The sequence below is a fragment of the Solenopsis invicta genome, chromosome 5 (genome assembly GCF_016802725.1).
Source record: "Solenopsis invicta isolate M01_SB chromosome 5, UNIL_Sinv_3.0, whole genome shotgun sequence".
Lineage (NCBI taxonomy): Eukaryota > Metazoa > Arthropoda > Insecta > Hymenoptera > Formicidae > Solenopsis > Solenopsis invicta.
This window is the reverse complement of record NC_052668.1, coordinates 1,446,370-1,464,978: the sequence shown is the minus strand read 5'-3', so window position 1 is coordinate 1,464,978 and position 18,609 is coordinate 1,446,370. Positions and strand designations below refer to the sequence as shown.

At 30.8% G+C, this 18,609-nt stretch overlaps 1 protein-coding gene across 2 annotated transcripts in view; it reads left to right on the top strand.

Moving 5' to 3' along the window:
* The window catches only part of LOC105200707 (dolichol kinase), a 62,293-nt gene that overhangs the window by 19,887 nt on the left and 23,797 nt on the right, over nt 1–18,609 (top strand). For both annotated transcript variants that reach the window (XM_039449067.1, XM_039449068.1), the window contains exon 2: nt 15,078–15,331. In XM_039449067.1, coding sequence (XP_039305001.1) covers nt 15,078–15,331 — 254 coding nt within the window. The remainder of the gene's footprint in view (nt 1–15,077; nt 15,332–18,609) is intronic.

Sequence of the window (18,609 nt, the reverse complement as noted above, 5' to 3'; positions counted from 1 at the left end):
ATTTTTTTTATACTTTCCTCCACATACTTATTTTTTCAAAATTTTTATTTTTTTTTATACGCAAAATAAAGCTTATTTTATTACAAATTCAACGATATAAGATGAAGTTATGTTCCAACATTCCCATGTTTCAAAAATAATTAAAAACCTCTCTATACGCATGACACGCGTACCCGTTTGTGCGCTACGAAAGTGTTCCTCTCCGACTTTGACGAGCCTTTAATATGTTGTAGTAGATTAAAAATATGGAACACGTATTTTTATATACGGGCCCATATGATTGTCAAGAGAGTGAAACATGCCCTTGAAATAAATCGATTTTTTAATTTCTGAGATAATACCGTTGAAAGGGTAAAAGATATAAAAAAAAGTTTCAAATAAAAGTTTTATGGATTTCTATGTACTTTATAATAGTTTGCTCAGATTTTTCGAAAATGTTATTTTTCTCGAAATTCCCCTCTTCTTCTAAATTTCTGAAAAGTTTAAAATTTACCTTATATCAAAACTTATAGCATATTTAACAACAAATTCAAACATGTATGATAAAGTTATAGTTCGAAGACACATTTTTAAGAAATAAACTAAAAATATCTATATTATTACACGCGCCCCATCCATATCCGCTTTATGGCGTTTATTCTTATTTTTTTTTTTATTTAATTGACTATAAGATCTTTTATATTATACAAAAATATGCTTTTTTAGGTTTAATTTTATTGACTTTTTATTTTTTATTTGTTTATTTATTTACTTATTTATTTTTTATTTATTTACTTTTTGTTGCTAAAATTCTGTACAATAATGAGGACGCCCAAAATTTATGGTGTCAAAAAAATGCCGTAGACACTTTTATTTTGTTTACCAAGCACATTTAGAAACTATTATATCATGATAGGAGTTACAAAAAATTCTTATAGTCAATCAAATAAAAAAGAAATATTAACAATCATAAAGCGGATATAGATGAGGCGCGTGTATAGCGAATTAGCTTTTCAAAAAAAAGGTAAAAAAAAGGCGCCAAAGTATGTGTGTGCGCGCAGCTTATCTTTAATTTTTCTTCAAAATCCAAGTGGTACTGTTTTAACAGAAAAAATGTTCTATGCTAACCCATGTGGTAATTACGTTTAACTTTAAATTTACAAAATTAAATCTGCTAATTCTACAAAATCGAAGTATTACAATGTACTTTGTATTTTCATTGAAAAATTTTCCTATTCTAATCCAAGTGTTATGTATTCAAAAAAATGTGTGAAATCTTTAAATTGCGCAAATTATAAAGAGCATATATTATTTTGAAATAACTGTTGTATAATAAACGCACCTCAAATCTTTATTTTTCTTTTTTTAAAACCCAAGTGGTGGTAATATTTTTGTATTTTAATAGAAAAATTTTTCTATGCTAACCCAGTATAAAATCAGTCTAATCCAAGTGGTGATATTATTAATTTTTTCTAAAACAAAATTCAAGGAGTACTTATGTTTGTATTAACATTGAAAAATCTGTCTGTTTTAACCCAAGTGGATGTATTCAATTTTAATAAGTTTCAATGGAATGTATAACATTTAATGTCAAACAATTAAAAAGGAAACAAAACAAAATGAGAAAATTTTATTGAAATAAAAAATTTTTAATATACGAAAGCTTGGCGTTGCTAGATGTCTAATTATAATTAAATATAATATTGTAACATATAATTATAGTAACTTAGAAAATTTATAATGATTTCCAATGTTACTTAAATAATATTAAAGAAACTTAATCTGTAACTTACTTTGCGTAATTACTATTATAACAAATATTTTACAAGGGTTATTTTATTCTTATGTTAATTCCTTTTATTCCTTTTTTTATATAGCAGCGCCAAATTTGTAGTTTTTTATACTTAACGCTGTTTGTAGTTTTTTTTTAACGCTGTTATTTACATAAATTTATTCTATTCTTATTAATACTAAACCGTATATCTACCCAGATTTCTGATATCACACATGCTGTTTGTTACATTTATGAAATTCTTTTTTATTCAATTTTTATTGCTGTCCTTATCTAGCAGCGCCAAGTTTTTGTACATAAAAAATTTTTTATTTCAATAAAATTTTCTCATTTTGTTTTGTTTCCTTTTTAATTGTTTGACATTAAATGTTATACATTCCATTGAAACTTATTAAAATTGAATACATCCACTTGGGTTAAAACAGACAGATTTTTCAATGTTAATACAAACATAAGTACTCCTTGAATTTTGTTTTAGAAAAAATTAATAATATCATCACCACTTGGATTAGACTGATTTTATACTGGGTTAGCATAAAAAAAATTTTCTATTAAAATACAAAAATATTACCACCACTTGGGTTTAAAAAAAAGAAAAATAAAGATTTGAGGTGCGTTTATTATACAACAGTTATTTCAAAATAATATATGCTCTTTATAATTTGCGCAATTTAAAGATTTCACACATTTTTTTGAATACATAACACTTGGATTAGAATAGGAAAATTTTTCAATGAAAATACAAAGTACATTGTAATACTTCGATTTTGTAGAATTAGCAGATTTAATTTTGTAAATTTAAAGTTAAACGTAATTACCACATGGGTTAGCATAGAAAATTTTTTCTGTTAAAACAGTACCACTTGGGTTTTGAAGAAAAATTAAAGATAAGCTGCGCGCACACACATACTTTGGCGCCTTTTTTTACCTTTTTTTTTGAAAAGCTAATTCGCTATACACGCGCCTCATCCTATATCCGCTTTATGATTGTTAATATTTCTTTTTTATTTGATTGACTATAAGAATTTTTTGTAACTCCTATCATGATATAACAGTTTTTAAATGTGCTTGGTAAACAAAATAAAAGTGTCTACGGCATTTTTTTGACACCACAAATTTTGGGCGTCCTCATTATTGTACAGAATTTTAGCAACAAAAAGTAAATAAATAAAAAATAAATAAGTAAATAAATAAACAAATAAAAAATAAAAAGTCAATAAAATTAAACCTAAAAAAGCATATTTTTGTATAATATAAAAGATCTTATAGTCAATTAAATAAAAAAAAAAATAACAATAAACACCATAAAGCGGATATGGATAGGGCGCGTGTAATAATATAGATATTTTTAGTTTATTCCTTAAAAATGTGTCTTCGAACTATAACTTTATCATACATGTTTGAATTTGTTGTTAAATATGCTATAAGTTTTGATATAAGGTAAATTTTAAACTTTTCAGAAATTTAGAAGAAGAGGGGAATTTCGAGAAAAATAACATTTTCGAAGAATCTGAGCAAACTATTATAAAGTACATAGAAATCCATAAAACTTTTATTTGAAACTGTTTTTTTATATCTTTTACCCTTTCAACGGTATTATCTGAGAAATTAAAAAATTATAAAAGTTATATATTAAAATATACAGGGTGTTTAAAAAAAAGGGTTACATATTTGGATAGTAGGTAGTATTGATCACAACAAAAAAAAAAAAGGTCTAATTAATATGGATCTTAAGACTAATATCTTTAAAGATACAAGCTATTTTGTTATTTGAGCTCTTTGTCATTTTCTTATTAGTCGTGTTATCTTTAGAATGTAATGAACAAAGGAGGAGGGGAGAGTGGGCTACTATGGGGATATCTTTTTTTAGGTGCCTTAAAAAATAAAAAATAAAGAGAGATAAAGAAACAATTTTTATTTTAATATGAAATGTAATCATTTATCTTTCATAAAAAAACTGAAGTGAAGAAACTGAATGTATGTTGAATCAGCATTAAAATTTTTTGTTTTTTTGTAAAAAAAGAGTTTTAATTTTGTTATTATACATTTAGTTTCTTTACTTCAGTTTTTTTACGGAAGATAAATGATTACATTTTGTATTAAAATAAAAATTGTGTTTTTATCTCTTTTTGTTTATTTTTTATTTTTTAAGGTACCTAGAAAAAAAATATTCCCATTGTACCCCACTTTTCTCTACTTTTTTGTTCATTACATTTAAAAATGACATGACTAATAAGAAAATGACAAAGAGCTCAAATAACAAAATAGCTTGTATCTTTGAAGATATTAGTCTTAGGACTCATATTAATTAAACCTTTTCTTTTTGTTTTGGTCAATATTACCTGCTATCAAAATATGTGAATCTTTTTTTGATCACCCTCTATATTCTTATTATACAGGGTGTCCAGGATAAGTGGCCACCCCCTTTTATCTCGTAAGAGAGATAGACCCAATAAATATAACATCAAATTAAATGGTTTGAACTAAACTTTATTGTGAGCACAGTGGTTACTTACAGAAATTATTTATGTTAAAGAATGAAGAGACGTGCACAACTTTTGCATGATAAAATGAATATTTTTATATGATAATAGTTGTAGCGTTTTTTTTTAATGAATACAATGATGTATGATTTATTAAAATTATTTTACAAATTATAGGAGTTATGTCGGTTTAAAGTTTCGCGGGCGACTAATACCATTTCAGTTTTGCCCCTGCGGTGTGGCTTCCGACTCTCGTTTTGGCGATTGACGTGTAACATGTTGATATCTGATTGCAATATTTGGTGTAATAATTTTATAAACGTGTAGAATTTCGTATTCTTATTACTTACATTTTACATACATCAAATATTATAATTAGATGTCAATATGTTACACATGTCAATTGCCAAAGCGGGAGTCGGAAGTTAGCCACACCGCAGAAATGAAACTGAAATGGTATTAGTCGCCCGCGAAACTTTAAACCAACATAACTTCTATAATTTGTAAAATAATTTTGATAAATCATACATCATTGTATTCAGTAGAATGTTAGTTTACGAGATAAAGGGGGGTGGCCACTTATACTGGGACACCTTGTATATTGTAATATATATTTTAATATATATGGACATATTTGATATACAAGGTGTTTTAAACCACTTGTTTACCCCTTTTATCTTTGCAGGATTAGGTCCAATCAAAAATATGTTCAGACAAAAGTTGTAGGGTTTTAAAAGATTTATTTATTGATCATATGAGTTTGACCTTGGATGGCGTCGTCAAGGTTACATCGAAATCACATTAACTTTTTTAAATGGAACACCCTATTTTTGATTCCAGAATCTAATAGCTGGTGTCAAGAGCTTTCTAAAACCTTACAGGAAAGTTTATTTTTGTTGAGTACTTTCCAAGTTGTGAGGCTTGAAAGCTACAGTGTACTGTAACTTTTAAGCGTTATAACTCGAAAAATATCTAACGAAAATAAACTTATTTATAGTCTTTGAAAAGTTCTCGAAATCGACTATAAGAAAATGCAATAAAAGATATAATGTTAGAGTATCGGTAGTTTCCTAATTAAAGGGTATTGGTATTTTTCTAATATTCTATATTTTTTATTGCATTTTCTTGTGGTCGATTTTGAGAACTTGTCAAAATACTATAAATAAGTTTATTTTTGTTAAGTATTTTTCGAATTATAACGCTTCAAAGTTACAGTACACTGTAGTTTTCGAGCCCCACGACTCAAAAAGTACTCAACGAAAATAAACTTGCTTGTAAGATTTTGGAAAGCTCTTGACACCAGGTATTAAATTCTGGAATGAAAAATAGGGTGTTTTATTTAAAAAAAGTTTATGTGATTTTCGTGTGATCTTGGCAACACCATCCAAGATCAAAATAATAAGATCAATAAATAGATTTTTTGAAACCTTGCAACTTTTGTCTGAACATATTTTTGATTGGACCTAATACTGCGAAAATAAAAGGGTTTACGTATGGTCTGAAACACTCTGTATAATTATATATAACTATATCTTATTATATATGAAAAATTTTTTGCTAGGTAAAGAATAATTGGTCATTCATGTTCATTCCACTGAAGAATGGAATGATTGCAATTGGCCAGTTTTATAACATCTGTGTTATAACTTTATTGTAAATTAGACCCTGTGAACGTAGTCTTGTAACTTGCGTTTGATTTCCGATCTATTAATAATAGCTTTTTGTAGAAAATTCATTAGCAAAACCGCGCAAATCTGATTGTAATATGTTACACACTTGCTTTATATTTATTTTCAATAATTTCAAATATACCAACTTTGAAGTAACACACATACGTTTACATACAGGATGTATAAAAAGTCCCGAATCCGTTGATTATTTTGAAAACCGAACATTTTTGAAAAAAATGTTTTAGATGAAAATTGTAGGGCATAAAATGGTCTATTTATTGATGATAGAGGAGAAGAGGATATTATAACTGCTGTAGACAATATGGATACCCCTATTATTTCCATTGTTAGGTGATGTATTCTAACAATTGCTTATGGAGTTATTTGTTTAGTAACTCGCCGTTTTTTAGTGATGCTAATATGCCAATACATAATGATTGACAATTGTTATAAGGCATGTTTACTTTCTAAACTTTTTCAAGGTACACTTTTAACCTTTAATTACATTTACTTCCTTATTATTCTTAAACTTGAATGTATTATTACACGAAGTGTACATACACTCGAGTGTTTTTTTGTTATTTAACTTTTTATTTGGCTGTATACATTTTGAGTTATACAAAGTTAAAACAATAACATGGAATTTTGTTAATATGGTTTTTTAAACGAAATTTTTATATTGAAATATTTCTTCGATAAATCGTTTGTCATTCTAAAGAGCGGTGTTTAGAAACATTAGACACATCATTTTATGCTTGTTGCTTAATGTTATTAGGGATTAAATGATATTTTCAATGAAATTCTTGATGGTATTTCTAAAGCTTCTGAACGCAGGAATATTTTAAATCAAGAAAATTCTAAACAATGGAAAATTAAAAATATATAATTTTGTAACAAGGTACTGTGTTTTTTTAACTAAACTAATTTTTTAAAATTATTTTTATGGATAGCCATATTACAATCATTTTTTTTCTTCTACCGATTATGTAGTGTATTAGATTTTTATAAATCACATCTTAAATGATAAATATTTTATTACTTTGAGTCTAGAATCTGTCAAACAACTCTGACGAATGTAATCGTTTAAGTTTCAATAGACAATATTAATTATAAACAAAGTTATTCAATAAAATAAAAATGATTGCCATATTACCCTCTTCTCTACCAGTTTTACCTTGGGGGATATCGCTAAAGTCAGATCAAGATTAAATGGATTTAAAAAAAAATGGAATGCTTTATTTTTGATTCCAGAATTTAAAGCTGATGTCAATAGCTTTTCAAAACACTATAATAAATTTTGTTTTCCTTAAATACTTTCCGAGTTATAAGGCTTGAAAGTTAGTACTGCCGGCGCTTGACTCTATCTGATTTTGCTACATGCATGAGATTCCCGCGCGTCTGCAAACATTACAATTTGTTCTTTAAAGGAACGACTATTATAGCAAAAGCTTAAATTGATGTCATTGTACAGTCTGACAATATGCTAGATGCGCGGTGAGGGAAATTTAAGACTACGTTCTTACAAATTTCATTAGGTATTACTCTAATTTCATCTGTTATTCATTGACGCAAATCATTAAAATTTTGTATTATAAATTTTATCCTTTAAATATACCAACAAGAAATAGTCGAGTTGATTTAGATTGGGTAATCGAATGGCTGGTCATTCAATGTAACCCGTTCTTCTTATCCACCTATTAGGGAAAACTTTATTCATATATTGGCGTACTTGTAAACTGTGATGAAGTGGTGCTCCATCTTGCTGGTATCAAATATCATTGAAGTTTTGACGAGCGATATTTCGTATTACCTACTATTACTTTTTAAGCATAGCTAAGTAATTCTCCGCTGCTAGGTTCCTCTGAATAAAGAACGGCCCAATCCGGTCATTTAAAATTCTAGCCCATACATTGATCTTTTGTGAATTCTGACTATGTATTTCATGCATCCAGTAAGAATTTTTATCGCTTTAATATCTACAATTATGTTGATTTACATTCCCGATTAGCTTAAAAATAGTTTTATCTGGAAAAACAATGTTACCTACAAATAGAAAATTTCTATTGATATTTAACGTCATTCTTTCACAAAATTTCATGCGATGATCAAAATCGTCTCCATATAGTTCTTGTACTAAATGGATTTTATATGGATGGAATTTCTTTTTTCTTATAATTTTACGGATTGACGTAGGATTGATATCATGTTGTTGTGCAACTTTTTGAAGTGAATTACGAGAATTTTCTACAAAAGACTGCATAACATTTAATGGTTTATTTGGATTTGTCGCTGTCGTTGGTTTATCTAGTCTAAATCGATTTTTAACAGAACCTGCTTCTTCAAAACGTATAGTACAAATGACAGTCGATTTAGGTATACCATTGTTCTCATTTCTAAAAGTTTGATTGAAAAGTTCTGTCATTTGTACGTAAAATCTTTTACAATCACGTCATCTTTGCATCATTAAAAGGGATATACGCTCTATTTCAATGAGCTACTACTACTTCAATGAGCTTACTACTTTACACTTCACTTGCAGGTGTTAAGAAGACGAGTAGCGATTGAATGAGCTTAATAGAACAGATCCCTAATTTATGTACACCGGACTTCACTAGACGACATGGATTTCATTGGACTTTATAGGACTTCATTAGATTTTACTGGACTTTGCGGACTTTATGGGCTTTATTGGACATATCTGTTAAGTTAGCATCACCATCACAAAAAATTGAAACGGCACTTATGCCAAAATTAAGTGCTTTTTATGTGCTAATTACGTATCCTATTTGAAATTTTTGTGCTTGTCGGTTTAGCAGATAACTATAAGAATATCTTGGGCCTATGATCAATTTAACATGTGCGTTTTACTGGTACTTTGCTCTTGTATCAAAAAGGTGGGGTGCTCACTTCAGGATCAGTTTTTCGATCAAGGGGTTGAACACAAAAATTTCTTCTTGCATATTTCGAAATCACATAAATAAGAGAATATTTTAGGCTTATAATCAATTTTGTAATTGCTTTTTTTCTGATACTTTACTCTTGTAAAGGTGGGGTGTTCACTAAGGTCGGTTTTTCGATCAAGGGGTTAAGCACAAAAAGCTCGACGTGGATATTTCGAAAGCACATAATTAGGAGAATAATTGGGTTTATAATGAATTTCATAATTGCTTTCTTTTTGATACTTTACTCTTGTACCAGAACAGTGAGGTGCTCACGTCAGGGTCGATTTTTTGATCAAAGGAATGAGCACAAAAATCTGGTCGTGCGTATTTCAAAAGCACATAAATAAGTGAATATCTTGGGACTATGACCAATTTAATATCTGCGTTTTTACTTCGGTACTTTACTCTTGTACCGAAAAAGTGGGGTGCTTACTTCAGGGTCGGTTTTTTGATCAAGGGATGGAGCACAAAAATCTTGTCTTGCATATTTTGAAAGCATATAAATAAGAGAATATTTTAAGCTTATAATCAATTTTGTAATTGCTTTTTTACTGGCACTTTATTCTTGTACCTGATTTGTGGGGTGCTTACTTCGGGGATGATTTTTTGGTCGATGGGGATGAGCACAAAAATGTCCTCTTGCATATTTTGAAAGCACATAAATAAAGGAAAATAACTTGGACTTATAATCAATTTCAGAATTGCTTTCTTTCTGATACTTTAGTCTTGTACCGCGAATGTGTATTCGTAATTTCGGGACGATTTTCTGGTCAAAGAGGTTGAGTACGAACATTTATTTATATATCGTTGGAAAGCACATAAAAAGCACTTAATTTTAGTGTATTTATTTTTTTATTTTATTAATTATTTATATGAGTGTGGGCTGGCTTAACGTTAAGCTGGCACCTCCATCTTCAATTTTAATTTTCTGCTAAACCGCTTAAGCACAAAAATTTCAAATAGGGTACATAATTAGCACATAAAAAGCAATTAATTTTGGCATAGGTGTCATTTCGATTTTTTGTGGTGGGGGTTCTAATTTAATAGACATTTATTTATTGGACTACGTCAAAGTTTACCGGACTTCACGGACTTTGAGAAACGGACTTTCAACGGGTTGTATAACGGAATTCAAGAGTGGTTACCCTCTCGAGAAATACGAGGTGTGTTCAAAAAGTATCGCGAATTTTGAATTTTCGCGGGTTACGTATATTCGAATTTCAATCTTTTTGTGGCGTTATGTTGGTACTCATGTCTCTCACTTATGCCGACAAGCTCGGCCATTTTGAATGTTCACTTAATTGTTGACAGCTGCTTTGCTTGCACGTGTTTTGGATCGTCTTCGATTTTTACCTATTCAAAAAAATGGATCAAAGAACCTGTATCAAATTTTGTGTGAAAAACGAAATTAAGTGCGCGGATGCATTCCGAATGTTGACTGTGGCATACGGAGAAGCTACCTTGGACCGAAGCAACGTTTATCGGTGGTACAAAATGTTCTCAGAAGGCCGAGAAGATGTGAACGACGAAGAGCGTGCCGGACGCCCGAGCACTTCAACAACAGACGAAAAAATTAATGAAGTGGAGAAAATGGTATTGGCCAATCGTCGAATCACCGTTAGAGAAGTTGCTGAGGACCTAAACATATCGATTGGCTCGTGCCATTCGATTTTTATCAATGATTTGGGCATGAGACGGGTCGCCGCGAAATTCGTACCAAAATTGCTCAATTGCGACCAAAAACAGCATCGCATGAACATTGCTAATGAGATGTTGGACTCTGTCCGCGACGACCCAAATTTGCTCCAGAGGGTCATAACTGGTGACGAATCGTGGGTTTATGGTTATGACGTGGAAACCAAAGCTCAATCATCTCAATGGAAGCTGCCGCACGAACCAAGACCGAAAAAAGCGCGCCAAGTTCGGTCGAATGTGAAAGTTTTGCTGACAGTTTTCTTCGATTGCAGGGGCGTGGTGCATCATGAGTTCTTGCCACAGGGTAGAACGGTCAATAAGGAATATTACCTGCAAGTTATGCGCAATTTGCGCGACGCAATCCGCCAGAAACGCCCGGATTTGTGGAAGAACAAAAATTGGCTTTTGCACCACGATAACGCCCCTGCTCACACATCGTTGCTTGTGCGCGACTTTTTGGCCAAAAACAACACACTAATGATGCCGCAGCCACCGTATTCCCCAGATCTGGCCCCCTGTGACTTTTTCTTGTTCCCTAAACTGAAGAGGCCCATGAAAGGACGACGTTACGCTACGCTTGACGAGATAAAGACGGCATCGAAGGAGGAGCTGAACAAGATAAAAAAAAATGATTTTTTGAAGTGCTTCGAAGATTGGAAAAACCGTTGGCACAAGTGTATAATATCTCATGGGGATTACTTTGAAGGGGACAAAATAGATATTCATGAATAAATAAATAATTTTTGAAAAAACACAAAATTCGCGATACTTTTTGAACACACCTCGTACATATGCAGACACGCGCGCGCATCTATTTATGCACAAGAGGTAGAAATCAGATCTGTCAACATTTACACGATACACTATGGATAATGCTAATAGCGGCGGTATTAATATTCAAGCCTTATAGCTCGGAAACTAAAAAAATAAACTTTGTTGTAGTGTTTTGCTCTTGACATCAGCTATTAAATTCTGGAATCAAAAATAAAGTATTTGGTTTAAAAAAATTTATTTGATTTTTAACTGACCTTGACATTCCCCAAGGTCAAACTGGTATCATCAATAAATAGACCATTTTATGCCTTACACATTTTGAAACATTTTTTTCAAAAATGCTCAGTTTTTAAAATAATCAAGGAGTTTGAGACTTTTTATACACCCTGTATATGCAAGATGTCTGACAATTAAGGGCGTGGAGTTTACTGCTTGTTGCGGGGAGCGGGGGCTTAGCGTTACGCGACGTTCCTGCGTAGCCGCCGCCGCGCCGCTCCCTGCGACAAGCAGTAAACTCCACATCCTACGCGCTTGGCAATCTCGATCGCGCGCATGAATTTGGCGGTGGGCGGGTTTAATTTAAAGTTTTTATTAATTTATAACTCGTTAACTATTGCGAAGATTGCAAAGTGATATAGGACTTTTTGACTCAGTATGGTCCATTCTATCTACATGTGAGAGATTTATCATTAATTGTTAGACATTCTGTATAGGTATTTAATAAAAAGAAAAGATCGCGTTATGAATCAGTGATTTACAAGTCAAAAATTATGATCCGGATGCTATATTAGCACAGTTACGATGGCTAATTTACAGTAGTTATAAAATTTCTTTTCATATTATGCATCTTAATTTTGAATAATTTATCAATTTTTTATTAGAAAACAAGAGGCCAGGTACTCATAATAATTTGCCTAATTAATAAGCATTTTTCAAGTTATTCAGAATTTTTTAAAATTGAAAACTGATTTTCTAGTTCTTAATTACTTTTTGTGAATATAAGAGTGCCCACGAAAAATCTTTAGGATAATATAGATGATTGTTTTTTTTTAAAAGAAAATTGTAGAAGAAAAGATAGTAATATGGCACCTATTTACACTTTATTGAATAACTTGAACAATTATATTTGTCACTGTTGTTTAATACTAGAGTCAAAGTTATTTATAAAATATTTATTATTCAGGATGTGATTTACAAAAATGTGATAACATTGTATAATGGATGGGAGAGAAAACAAGGTGGTAATATGACCTTAACAAAAATAAATTTAAAAAATTGGATTTGTTTAAAGAACGCATCTCGCTTAAGTGACTATATTAATAAAATACTATGCTATTAAATAATTTTACGTAATTTGAAATATGAATAGCCGAATAAAATGTTAAATAACAAAAAGAAACACTCGAGTGTATATATATTCGTATGATAATGTGTTTTAGTTTAAAAATAATTTAGAAGCAGGTATAATTAAACATTAAAATGTATCTTAAAAAGTTTTGAAATGTTCAAAAGTAAAAATGCCATATAATAGTTGGCTATTTTGTAATTTGTATTGGCATATTAGCGTTACTACATAACAGCGGGCTATTAAACAAATGGCTCTACAAGCAATCATTAGAATTTATCATTTAATAACGGAAATAATAAGGTAGACCGTAATGCACATGATAGCCATTGTTATACACACAGTCCGCATATATGTTAAGTCGTGCACGACACATACATATGCACATATACGGAGTGTCTCGTTTTAAAAAACGAACCTCGATAATTTTTTAATGAAGCATTTTCACCAAAAATGTTTTAGACAAAAGTTGTATAGTTTTGAGGAGGATAAGATAGTGTCATTAATTTGACCTTGAATAGTTGCTTGAAGGTCACGTGAAGGTCACCTTCAATTTTTTTAAAATAAAACTGCTTATTTTTTATTGGAACTGCTTACTTTTTATTGCATATTCTTGTAACTTATTGAGACCATTCCAAAACACTACAAATAAATGTTTTTTTGTTAAATATTTTTTGAGTTACAAGACTTGAATATTACAGTTTTTTTGTGATAGACTACACTTATTACAATAGAAAATTCTCAAAATCATGCGTTAAGTAGCCGGATCTTTTTCAATCTTGCCTTGACTGGCTAAATCACCGATCAATCTTGTCTTGATTGAATGGATTACCGATTGATCTTACCTTAGCTGATTGGATAACCGATCAATCTTGTCTTGACTGACTGGATCATCGACTGATTTTACCTTGACTGGTTGGATCACTCTCCGATCTTGGTTTAATTATGAAGGAGAAATTGTGTTCTTTTTATAGTGTAGTAGAATAAAATATACAAAGAAATCTTTTTGGATTACGCGTAATTTCCTCGAACAAATGTAATCGTATGTTCCTGAAAAAAAGAACCAATCACGAGCAGTAAATGTGATAGCAGTTACCGGGATGACCGGGAATTTTGAGCAAGAATAAATAAGAAGAGCCAAAAGAAAAAGATGACATTTGTTTCTCAATTGTTGCCCGAGAAAGTTCTGTATTTGCGTTAATAAAGTAATTTATGTTTTCCATTTTATTCAATTTATGTTTTTATTGACTACAATAGTTTTTTTTATTTTTCAAAAGAAAGGTTTATACTTCACAAAGTTACCAATAAAATAATTAACTGCGTAAAGAATGAAATTCAATTTCCGCGTAAAATTTTGTGTTTACTTTGAAAACAAGCATATATGAGATTACGACAAATAAATAAAACGATTTTTGAACACAATAGACATAGGAAATTGAAAAAAAGTGTAAAATGTTGATCTATTGTAGGATATAATAGGCGAAAAATAAGAGACGAATGTAAAAGTGATTCGGAGATCTACTTCAAAAGAAATTTATAGTAAAATTGTGCAAGTACATTATCACGAATCTCTTGGTTTCTTATCTTTATTCGCTCAGCTCGGTGTCTCGACATGTTCTCTTGTATTGTTTATTTTTTTTACCTTCTCGTCATTGTTTCCTTAATTTACAAATCAATCGAAATTTCGCGAGAATAATGTAACCGTTCGAAATTGCATCGTTCACAATGGCATGTTCGAAAATCAAATCTACACCACAGGTGTATTTGAGGAGATACTGTTAGCGCTATTTGCATCATTTTATCTTGTTTACATCTAATGAATGATAAAGATAGAAAACACAAATAGCGCTAATAGTGGTCTCTCTGAATGCACCCTATATTGATTTATCTTTTTAAAGGAACGCAGCTATTATTAATCATATAAGATTCTTAAAATTTACACTCAAGATTGTTGGACGACACGTGGACTTCTAACAATTTTATTATACGTTATTTTTTTAATTTGTTTTTGAAATTTAAGATTTTTTGGAGTTTGCCTAAGAAAACTTTTGAACAGCATCATCTAAAATAAAACATTTGAATTTCAGTTAAAATGTCCTAAGTTTTTTTTTATATAGAATATTTTTTTACTAAAATTATAGTAAAATTTTTTGAAATTTGTTGCTCCGTTACCATGATTTTAAAGGTAAATTTTAAGAGAAAATTTTCTTTGTGTATTGTATTGTGCAGAATTACAGCTTCTAGTAAAATTTTGCACTTGTATGTTGAACAAGAAAATATTAATAATTCTATTCATGATTGAATACTTACTTGATAAGTTAATGAGAGTTTGATTAAAAATTGCTTTCAACAAAGTTAGATTTATAATAATAATAATTCTGAATTTATTAATTGCAGACCGAACGCAAGCAGTGGATTATGGCTAGGTGTTATGGTCGGTTTGAGCGCTATGGTCACGATATTAAAAGAAGACAGCAGTTACTCCGAGATATGTCTCTTTGTAGGAATTACGGGCTTTGGTCTTATTCTCTGTTCTCTATGCCTTTACGCGCAGCTTTCAACGAAGCAGATTGTAGCGAAAGACTTTCATGCCGTCTACTTTGTACCTGCGATTATAACATCTGTGCTGTTTTTACTGGCTGCTAATAAAGGTATATCAATCCGCAAATTATTTCTTTATTGGGTAGAGAAAACCTTTTGAAATGAATATAAATAGGATGGATGTCTTTTGACCACATTGCAATTGACCGCTTGCGAGTCATTCACAGCGCTAGAGCAGTGGAAAAACTATAGGCATTGGCCACTGTGAGTGGCTGTGGTTAATTGCAACGTGGTCAAACGGGACATTCTTATATAAATAATGTATTGATACACAGAATTGTATAGTAGAGTTGAGTTGCAAGCACACAGAAAAAAGTATCAAATTAAAACTAATATATTTTATTTAATCTTAAGTCGCCATACTGTGGTACGACGTATCCAATTTTTTATATTATAACTTTTTTAAATATTGATTCAAGATCTGAATTGAGGTTAGAAAAAAGAACTTTAAGTAGCCATTGATACGATAAGTGTACAGGGACAATTTTTTTGCTTTATTTTCAACGTAAGAATACATGAAAATTCAAAGTAATAACTGATACTCTCTTGTGGTTAACTCGTAAATTTTTGGCGTTTATATTTTTTTTTTTATTAAATATGTTTACTCGATTTTAGATAGTATAAAAGTAAGTGCATGAAATTGTAAAATTAAAAATTTCATGCATTTTCTTTTATCCTATCTGAAATCCAGTAAATAAGATGTTGATTGGATGTATACACATTATTCAGGGTTGGGTAGTAACTAATTAGAGAGTTAAAAGTTAATTAACAAATTAAAAATAGAAAATAATGAACTCAAGAGCCACGTAGGATGTCAGACGCAAATAAATCCAATGTAAAGTAAACGTTTCGACCTTTAATGACGGTCTTCAGTATAGATTTAAAAGTTTATAAAACAACCAAATAATCGCACTAATTGAGATATGAACTTATCGAAATAAATAAAGATCAAAATTAAAAACAAGTTACCAAACAAATAGAAATGTGCGAAACCCCGATGTACATCTTTTTTCAACGTCTTAACGTAACAAACGACCTCACAGCGTGTGCAGAGACAAGAGCTTTGTAAAAACAACATGAATTGGTTGCTAACAAATAAATAAATGAGAAAGTAATATTAAAATGATGACTTTTAAACTTGTAACAAACAATACAAATTAAATAGTTAAAAGAAATACACGGAAAATAAAAATAAAAATAAATATGAAATAAAAAAGAGCTGTACAAGTCATAAGATATAAAACTGTAAAAAAATTATGTAAAATCAAAAAAAGGAAAAGAAAATAATTGAAACAAAGAATTATATACAAAATATCTCTAAGCACCAAAACTCGTGTCACAGAATTGTGAGATGGGATGTTACATCTTGGTGAGAATAGATACAAATAATAAGGACCGAACAAGATAGCCTCGGTGGCTTGAACGAAAGGAATAGAAGGGATGACGAACCTAAGAAGGGGGAATACGATCGAGGATAGGAAGATACGATTGATTTTTGATGCGTAACATCTCGGATGTAAATCTTTTAACATAAGATGGCTTTTTGTCTAAAATTTCCACGTTCTCCTAATCAAATTCGTAGTTTTCTCCAATGCGATGTAACGAGATGACCGAAGGAGAATTGGCTTTTCTAATAACCGCTTTATGTTTGCTGACTCTTGTTTTTAATTAGTGGCGTTTCGTCTGTCTCACGTAAGAAGAATCGATCTCTACAATTAATTTTATAGACCACGTCATTACAAGAAAGACGCTCTATATGGTCTATACCAGTAGTTATAAATTTATTCAATTTAACAGGGATTGTGAATGCAACACTGCAGTCAAACTTACATGAGAAAGATGAAAATTTCTCTGGTACCGACTCGATGTAAGGGATCGTAAAGAATCTTTACACACGTTTATCCTCAACGTAGGTGTCATCTTTATAAAAAAGGTGTCTGAAATTTATCATGTCAAAGATAAAAGGATAATTATTTTCCAATAAAATATTAACTAAAATTATAAGGTTCTTACGATGAAATTGAGGATGTGATAATAAAAGTAATTTGTCAACTATACCAAAAATAACATTCTTTTTATGACACAGGGGATGGTGTGTTTGCGATATTGATCGAAAATAATCTTGTTATTCACCCTTACAAACATAACATTAAGAAAACAAATTTTTCCCTCGATCTCTCTCTTCATAGTAAATTGGAGTGGAACTTCACGGAATTAAACATGTCAAGGATGCCCGATAACGAGTTAGCCGGGGCTGCTAATATAATGTCATCTACATATCTGCAGTAAAAAGATAGATGAAAAGAGAGGAGTTTTAACGCTTTGCACTCTAAGTCCTGCATGACCAAATTTGCTAAAATAGGAGATAACGGTAATCTCATCAGCAGACCAAAGATCTGTTTGTAGCAAACATTATTAAATTTAAAAAAACATAGAATCTGTTATTAAATTCAAAGCTTTGAGAAATTTATTGACCAGAATAGTAGTGTTTTTTGAAATCAAATCCCATCTGGTCATGACGCTTTCCACCGCTAAGTCTTTTGGAACATTGGTGAAAAGAGACACGACGTCCAATGACTAAGACGTGATCTGATTCTAAGGAAAGGCCATTAAGTTTATTAACCAAATAGAAACTATTTATAATGAAACTATCCGCTTCTGGTATACTGTTATAAATTATATTATGTAAAAAATAAGCCAGAGAGTGTAAAGGACTATAGAAGAAATTATAAATCTTAAAGGGTTATTAGGTTTATGGATCTTCGGCAAACCGTAGGCTCTCGGCAAGACGCCGTCTGTTGTTAATATGCTCCTATATATATATTGTTCAATAAAACCTTTTTTTTTTTCGATTGGAGAGAAGAGAAAAGAACGTGCTTTTTTGGTTAGTTTTAGAATCGGATCTTTTGATAATTTAACGCAAGTAGATTTGTCAGAGAGCATACCTTCCATTTTCAAGATGTAATCTTTCTTGTCAAGGGCAACTGCTATGTTACTTTTGTCCGCTCTGGTAAACAGAATGTTAGGATGCTTTCTAACGAATCTCCCCATGGTTCGTAACCAGTCTTCAATTAGTTGGTCATTAATATTTACCGGACGGCTGCTGCGGAACAAGCTTTCCAAGATCGATACAGACCGATTCCTAATTGCCACATGTATATTTTCTCTGTATTTTGAGATGTTATATGTTTGGTAAATTCTAATGTCTTTCCTCTGTCACCAACAACGGCAAACCAAAACGATCCCCTAGTTGTAAAAGGTATTGGACGTCCTTCGGGATATCAATACCGCTCAGATTGGTAAATCTGAGCGGTATTGATATCTCAAG